At 43.2% G+C, this 8,185-nt stretch overlaps 1 protein-coding gene across 1 annotated transcript; it reads left to right on the top strand.

Annotated features, from left to right (window-relative positions):
• Nucleotides 1-5,101: 5,101 nt before the first annotated feature.
• On the top strand, nt 5,102-7,618 carry LOC139381972 (C-signal-like). Its single transcript, XM_071125860.1, has 6 exons — nt 5,102-5,315; nt 5,642-5,696; nt 6,339-6,553; nt 6,832-6,999; nt 7,122-7,232; nt 7,330-7,618. Exons 1-6 carry the CDS (start codon nt 5,175-5,177, stop codon nt 7,441-7,443), a joined length of 804 nt encoding a protein of 267 aa, XP_070981961.1. The 5' UTR covers nt 5,102-5,174; the 3' UTR covers nt 7,444-7,618.
• The last annotated feature ends 567 nt before the right edge of the window (nt 7,619-8,185 follow it).

Below are 8,185 nucleotides of genomic sequence, written 5' to 3'. Positions count from 1 at the left end.
ATATGCTCTACCTTTCCTGTAACTTACCGGAGCATATTATTACCACCACCACTACCTGAGCAAAAGTGAGTTTAGAATACTTGTAACAATAGTGCTGAAGACTCGTCAGGGTTAAAGGATTTCAGAAAGACACCATTGTTAGTGTGGCACAGCAAGCAGCAAGTGATTCATGAGATAAAACTTTTTTTCATTGAATGAAAGTGTATATTAGTACTGTAAATAGACATAGCCAAGCCATCTCCCAGTAAAAAGACACACGGTGGATGATGCAGGTGGATCCTGTACAGGGCTCAGAGTTCTGAAGGAAGCAATGTGGAATGCTCTAGAACAGAGGTGTCAAACTCATTCCACGGAGGGCTGAGTGTCTGCGGGTTTTTGTTTTTCCTTTCAATTAACACCTGGCGTTCCTTACTAATTAGTGACCTTAGTTCATCAATCAAGAACAAGGCAGGAGTGAAAACTCATAGAAACGTGGCCTTCTGTGGAATGAGTTTGACACTTGCTCTAGAAGGGGGGGAGTAATGTTGTCAGACCAGCCTGTCCGCTCTGGGCCCTGCATTCCCTCAGCTCTCTGACTTCCACACCTCTCAGCAGGTTACCAGGCCGACCCGCTGACTCAGAGCAGCCTGGCTACCTACCTAGCATTCCTCTGGGCTTCACTCAAACGATTCCTGTATGGTATATCTGTCACGCCCTCTATTTGGCTAGGTCAGGGTGTGATTTGGGTGGGCATTCTATGTTTTCTGTTTCTTTGTTTTTGGCCGAGTGTGGTTCCCAATCAGAGGCAGCTGTCTATCGTTGTCTCTGATTGGGGATCATACTTAGGCAGCCCTTTTTCCCCACATTTAGGTTGTGGGATCTTGTCTTTGTTTGTTGAAATCTGAAGCGTTACGTTCGGTGTGCTGATTTTTTTTTTTTGTGGTGGTGCAACATTTAATGAAGAAAATGTACGCCACCACGCTGCACCTTGGTCCGGTCATTCTACCACTAACGATGGACGTAACAATATCACTGTATCGAGTGCAAGGCAAGTTGCTGTTGAGGTCCCACATGTCTTTTACTGGAGGATTCAGATGTTTCTGAGTCAAGCATCAAAATAAAGAGACTTAACTCTGTGAGTAATGTTTGACAGTGATGGGTGACTCTAATATACGTTGTAGGAGGCAAACTAGGGCATAGAGACAGTGGTGAGAGAGAACTACTTATGGATGGCCTAAAATCAGTCAGGTTGCCCAAAGGAGAATACAGGCTTGTACGCACTCCTTCTTGTAATGTTTTTTTTGTCTGGTTGAAATGCCAAGCATGCCACAGCATACATAAGCTTGTTCAGCAGTTTAGGTCCCTTGAAGATAAAAAGTAGTTAGCTTATCTGATCGCTTCTTTGTTTTTTACTCATCCATAAATCTGCAACTTTTCAATGTGATTCATCATGACTGTGTGAGGATTCAAGATTCATTTACATAACTTAAATCTTCTCCCGGGATGACCCACTGTATGTTCCATTCTGTTACAGAACTTACAGATATTTTTCATTTGCACTGACCTATTTCCTTGACCATCGACTTTAAAAAGTGCCAAACATGAATGGTGAAAACAAGTCTTATTCTTGAAATTTGAGTGCTGTAACTGGAATGTGAAATGTCACCATGGTTACCTGACTGAAAGGGCTGTTTGTTCTCCAGTTCAATCAATCAAATGTATTTATAAAGCCCTTTTTTACATCAGCCAATGTCACAAAGTGCTATACATAAACCCAGCCTGAAACCCCAAACAGCACGCAATGCAGGTGATAAACTCCCAAGAAAGGCAGGAACCTAGGAAGAAACCTAGAGAGAAACCAGGCTCTGGGGGGTGGCCAGTCCTCTTCTGGCTATGCCGGGTGGAGATTATAACAGTACATGTTCATAGATGACCAGCAGGGCCAAATAATAATAATCACAGTGGTTGTAGAGGGTCAGCACCTCAGGTTAAATGTCAGTTGGCTTTTCATAGCCGAGCATTCAGTTCGACAGCAGGTGCGGTAGGGAGAGAGTCGAAAACAGCAGTTCCGGGACAAAGTAGCACATCCGGTGAACTAGTCAGGGTTCCATAGCTGTAGGCAGAAAATTTTGAAACTGGAGCAGCAGCAATACCAGGTGGACTGGGGACAGCAAGGAGTCATCAGGTCAGGTAGTCCTAAGACATGGTCCCAGGGATTCAGTTAGTGCTGTACACGGCTGCTAGAATCTTGAATAGAACCAAAAAATGTGATCATATTGCTATAGTGCTAGCTGTGTTAGCTGTACACTGTGTTCCTGTTAAGGCTAGGGCTGGTTTTACTGCTAACCTACAAAGCATTACATGGGCTTGCTTCTATCCATCTCTCCGATTTGGTCCAGCAGTACATTAATACACGGACCCTACGGTCACAAGATGCAGGCCTCCTTATTGTTGACCCTCCGGCTAGACAGTGACCTCCGACACAATCTACGATGCGGTCGAGATGCTTGCTGGATTCATCGTGCTGGCATCTTCCTGGGGTCCTGCTGCTCCATAAGTGTACTTTCTGATTTGCTGAAGTACAAAAGGCTTGCCTCCCTCATCAGTGGCTCCACTTCTGTTGAACGATGTGCCAGAAACCCACTTGGGTCAATCAGGCAAGCTGCTGCAGGGGTTAGATCAAAGTTGACTGCCTGAGGATTCAGTTTGCATGCGAAGTACTCACGCAGCGACTTCAGGAGGACCTGTGCCAACTGTTTTGCAACAGTAGTTGACTGCAAGTCTGCCTCAAGGTTGAGAATGCACGGCACCACATCAGACAGCGACTGGCTGTCAGTTTGAAGTTGGTTGGTGTGGATCGCGAATGGCTTCAGCAACTTCGCAAGCTGTTCTAGCTTGGCCCAGTTAGGCTTCATGCTCACCCTCAGATTTCTTCCCTGTTAGCTAGTGATAGTGATGCACAAGATGAGCCTATTTGAAACACTGGCATCTACTGCCAGCATTTACCTGCCAGATTCAGAAGCTTGAAAACCCCATTTTATTTTTTCCCAAAGTTTAGAAGAATTAAACTAAAACTAATTTATTTGGTTCAGTATAGTTTTAGCTTTTCAACTGTTTTTATTTTGATTTCAGTTTACAAAATTGTTTTTCAAATTGTTTTTATTTTAGTTTCAGTTTGTTTACTATGATAACCTTGGCGCACACACGTGCACACCCAAATTAGCTGGCTGTGAACTGATAGATTTGTGAAGACATTTTGTATTGCTTATGTTTTTGCTGTTGTTGCAGCTGTTTTTATTAACACTATTTGAAGGGGTTAGTCAGTGATACATGTTTAATATTACATAACATGTCAAATGTGCCATGATTTTCCCTCTCTTTCTGTCGGGTAAAGGTACTTAATTCTTCTTACAGGTACTACTATAATCAAAGAAAAGGCATTGGATTGGTGTAAACATGGGCAAGAGGGTTTTCATCCACCATATATCTTGCACCAGTCTGTCTAGGTGCTTATTCTTTAAATCCAAGTTACATAAGGATTGATTTATAATTTAAACCTAACCATGTCCTGGCCAGTTGTCTGGAGTCCTCTATTGGACAAAAACCTGTATTAGCATGGGCAGCGCCAATGAGGACTTTCACCATTTTGATTTAGTCAACTGGGCGGGACTTCCAACTTCATTGGCTAATCCCTCCTGATGACCTGGTTGGCATGACATGATGACCCGGTTGGAGTCGTGACAGAAGGGATCACTTGTGAAAAATAACATTTACTATTTCAAGATGGAGATGGCCTTAATGGCGCTGCCCATCCTCTCACAGACACCATCATGACACATATACAGAGATGTTATGTCTAGCCAAGTCTATGGTCATGGCCCGTTACCTTATGTTTTACTGCCCCCCAGTGTCAAGGAGGGACTACCCCCCCAAGGAAACTACAGGGATACAACACATAAATAGCTCCTAGCCTCCCATGCATAGGCTACTTTCTATCCCAAACACCGAAACTAAATAATATAAAAACGCAATTGAAATGTTTTTTACTGAGCTACAGTTCATATAAGGAAATCAGTCAATTCAAAAAATGTGTTAGGTCCTAATCTATGGATTTCACACGACTGGGCAGGAGCACAGCCATGGGTGGGCCTGGAAGGGCATAGGCCCACCCACTTGGGAGCCAGGCCCAGCCAATCAGAATGAGTTTTTACCCACCAAAGGGCTTTATTACAGACAGAAACCGTCCTCGGTTTCATCAGCTGTTTGGGTAGCTGGTCTCAGACGATCCAGCAGGTGAAGAAGCCGGATGTGGAGGTCCTGGTTGGTCCTGGTCTGCTATTGTGAGGCCGGTTGGACTTACTGCCAAATTCTCTAAAATGACGTTGGAGGCGGCTTATGGTAGAGAAAGGAACATTCAATTATCTGGCAACATTCCTGCAGTCAGCATGCAGGGTAGCCAGGGTAGCCTAGTGGTTAGAGCGTTGGACTAGTAACCGGAAGGTTGCAAGTTCAAATCACAGAGCTGACAAGGTACAAATCGGTCGTTCTGCCCCTGAACAGGCAGTTAAGCCACTATGCCGTCATTGAAAATACGAATTTGTTCAGTTGACTTAGTTAAATAAAGGTTAAAAAAATATATAAAAAATAAAAAATTGCAGGCTCCCTCAACTTCCGACATCTGTGGCATTGTGTTGTGTGACACAACTGCACACCTGTGTAATGACCATGCTGTTTAATCAGCTTCTTGATATGCCACACCTGTCAAGTGGATGGATTATCTTGGCATAGGAGAAATGCTCAATAACAAATTTGTGCACACAATGAGATGGAACATTTTTGGGATCTTACCGACCACATTTTGTGTTTCTATTTTTGTTCAGTATAAAATAAATATTGTATGTATTTCACAACTACCGTTTTCCTGGTAATTGTCAATCTTTCGTTTCCTACTGGTCTTGCCCTAAAGAGTCTGTTGTCCAAATGCTTGCTGAATAGTGAGTGTGCATTATGGGTGGGCATTATTTGTGAAATGGGATGACGCTGGTACTAAGGTGCAGCCCATGCAGATTAAACATTAACATAGGTGAAGATTAACTATGAACTCTAAATACTGTTCCCCCCCGCACATACATTACACATAATCATAAGGACAGTGTCAGTGTGGGATAAATTAATTCAATAGGCAGACAGCGACTATGGCGGCTAGGATAGGAGGCAGTGTTCTGGTGACAGGGTCTAACCGGGGAATCGGTCTAGAGCTAGTCCGTCAGCTGGCAGAGTCCACCAGTGCTCCAGCCCAGATCTTTGCCGCGTGTCGAGATCTATATGGAGCTCAGGTAGTCCACAGCCTCTAAGGCCAGTTTACAGAAAGTAGCAAAGTATCAGAGAGCTCCAGAGCCTAATGCATGGCACAGAGTATGTAGAGGTTGGCAACAATAGAAAACTGAGCATGGTTTCTGTTTTATGTAGCAAGATATTTGAGTTAAATATAATACGTAGATTCTCTCATTAAGTACTGTACATTTGTTGTGTATTTGAATTGGAAAGATTCATTAGCACGTGACTTTGTATATCCACTTAATTCTCTATGGAAATTGTTGGAGTGAATCAAGATCCTAGAATTTAGCCTGCCCTGACCCAACACATTTGCTCCTTCTTCAAGGCACTGAAGGAGCTGGCGCAGAGGCATCCCCAACTGCTCACTATTGTGAGATTGGGTAAGGGTTTCTGATACTTTGGCTTTATGAAAACACAAAAACAAATGTTTACCTCTATTGCAATTTCAATGAACATGTTGTAAAATAAAATGTCCAATAGCCCAAATGTCCCATGTTGAGGCTTATATTTTGCATATTGTGACCTGCCATAAAAATACACAGTGTCACGACTTCCGCCGAAGTCGGTTCCTCTCCTTGTTCGGGCGGCGCTCGGGCGGTCTTCTAGCCATCATCGATCCACTTTTCATTTTCCTTTTGTTTTGTCTTGTCTTCCAACACACCTGGTCTCATTTCCCTCATTACATGTTGTGTATTTAAACCTCTGTTCCCCCCATGTCTTTGTGCGGAATTGTTTATTGTAAGTGCATGTGCACATTTTCTCTGGTGCGCAACGGGTTTTGTACCTATTTGTTTGTTGTTCTGGTTCCGGTGGTTTTATGAAAAAAACTGCTCTGTTGATTACCCAGTTTTGCTCTCCTGCGCCTAACTTCCCTGCCGCCAGTTACTCACTCCCTTACACACAGAGATAACACAAGAGACAACTTGGTGCAAAAAATGTATTTCTTATAGGGTGACAACAAGAGCTGAGTGAGCTATACTTCCTTCCTAAACGTCTACATTTAAAAAATGTTGTGTTGACAGACGTTGCAGACCCAGTCAGTATATCCGAAGCCTCCAGGGTAGTCGGTGATAAACTGATTGACGGCAGCCTGAATCTGATCATTAACAACGCTGCCATTAATGGCTCTGCCGTGAACAACGGGAATAACCCCCCTGGCACACTGGCAGTGACGGGCAAGAAGGAGATGGTGGATTTGTTTGTCACCAACGCAGTGGGACCCATGCTCATCGCTAAGGTCGATACTGTACATGCACTATTACATGAAGTGCTTCAGAAGACTAGGCTTTTGTCTTACTGTTTCATTGTTTACTCACTCCCTTCTCAGGAATGTTGTTAAGTTGTACTTTGAGTTATCTGCTCTCTATAAATCTCCCAATGAATACATGCTACACATTTTTTGGGGGGATCAATTCCTAAAGGGCAAAGGTGTATGAAAAAGTTACAAGATCCAGATCTTTGATGTATTGACACTGAAATTAAGAAAATGACTTCTTTATCTGTCCTTTCTTGCAGGAGTTCAGGTCATACCTGCAGAAGGCAGCTGACCAATCAGGTCCTGTGACAACAGGAATGTCCTGTAGCAGGGCAGCCATCATCAACATCTCCACTCTGTTGTCCTCGGTTGAGAAGTGTCGTGAGACTTTCTCCATGGCCCCTATGTATCCTTACAGAGCCAGCAAGGTATGCCACCATCAGTAGGCCTACTTCTAATTTGATCCTTAACACTCTTCTGGCTGATAGTGGAACATGCTGAATAAGGAAGATGTGGATAAAGTGATTTATTTTGTCCTATTCTCCACTAGGCAGCACTGAACATGCTGACATGTTGCCTGGCAGAGGACTTCCAGAGGGATGGGATTCTGGTCATGGCCATTCACCCTGGCTGGGTGAAAACTGACATGGGAGGCCCAAATGTGAGTAGAATGAGGTAGGACTAGAGGTAGGACTAGAGTCATAGCAGAATGGCACAGATCTAAAACTGTTTGTCTGTGCTGGGTTTCTGTTCGACAGGCACCGGTGACGACTGAGGACAGTGCCAAAGGCATTCTGCATGTGATGTCAACCCTCACAGAGAAGCACAATGGCAGCCTTATGGACTGGGAAGGGAATGGTATCCCATGGTGATGTTCCAGGCCAATGGTCCAGTCTCTGGGACCAATAGACTTAGACTTCTGAGTTCTGTGAAAAATCTCTTAGTATGACTGAATAATTTTTTGTCTTCCTAAAGGCGAGTCTGTAATCTGTAATTTCATTTTCCATTCGGATTCAATTTCTTAACTCAATAAACTGACTGCAAGACTCTCATTGATCATTTGTAATCCTCTAAAAACAGTTTATCATTATTCGGGACACAAAATAAAATGTGCCAACAGCATTTATCATATTTGTTCATACAATAACTTGTCACTTTACTTTGTAGGACTTATCCAAAAGATGCACTCGTTATGACTATAAAAGAACTGTTAAACTAATGGGCAAAATGATGAGCTATCCTAAAGTTGAGCATAATGGAAATAGATGTGAGTGTTTTCCTGCAACTGTCCCTGTGATGGGCATCACTCTATCACAGCAGATCAGTGGCAGAATGAAATGAAAAACAGAGGAAAATATGGAAGGACCAACCGCTCAATTCAACATCTATTCCACGTTGATTCAACATAATGTCATTGAAATGACGTGGAAACAACGTTGATTCAACGAGTGCGTGCCCAGTGGGGATGGGTGAAAGACAGATGATGGAAACATAAAGAGGTGATGCAGATTGACATATTTGCATTATTTTTTGACTTTTTTTTTTTTATGTTGATTTATCGACACCCCTACTCCTCGTACAACGCTGTGTACAACACTGGGTACTACTCCCTTC

Source organism: Oncorhynchus clarkii, chromosome 2, assembly GCF_045791955.1.
Source record: "Oncorhynchus clarkii lewisi isolate Uvic-CL-2024 chromosome 2, UVic_Ocla_1.0, whole genome shotgun sequence".
NCBI lineage: Eukaryota > Metazoa > Chordata > Actinopteri > Salmoniformes > Salmonidae > Oncorhynchus > Oncorhynchus clarkii.
The sequence above is the reverse complement of the archived record's forward strand: the minus strand, read 5'-3'. Positions and strand labels throughout refer to the sequence as shown.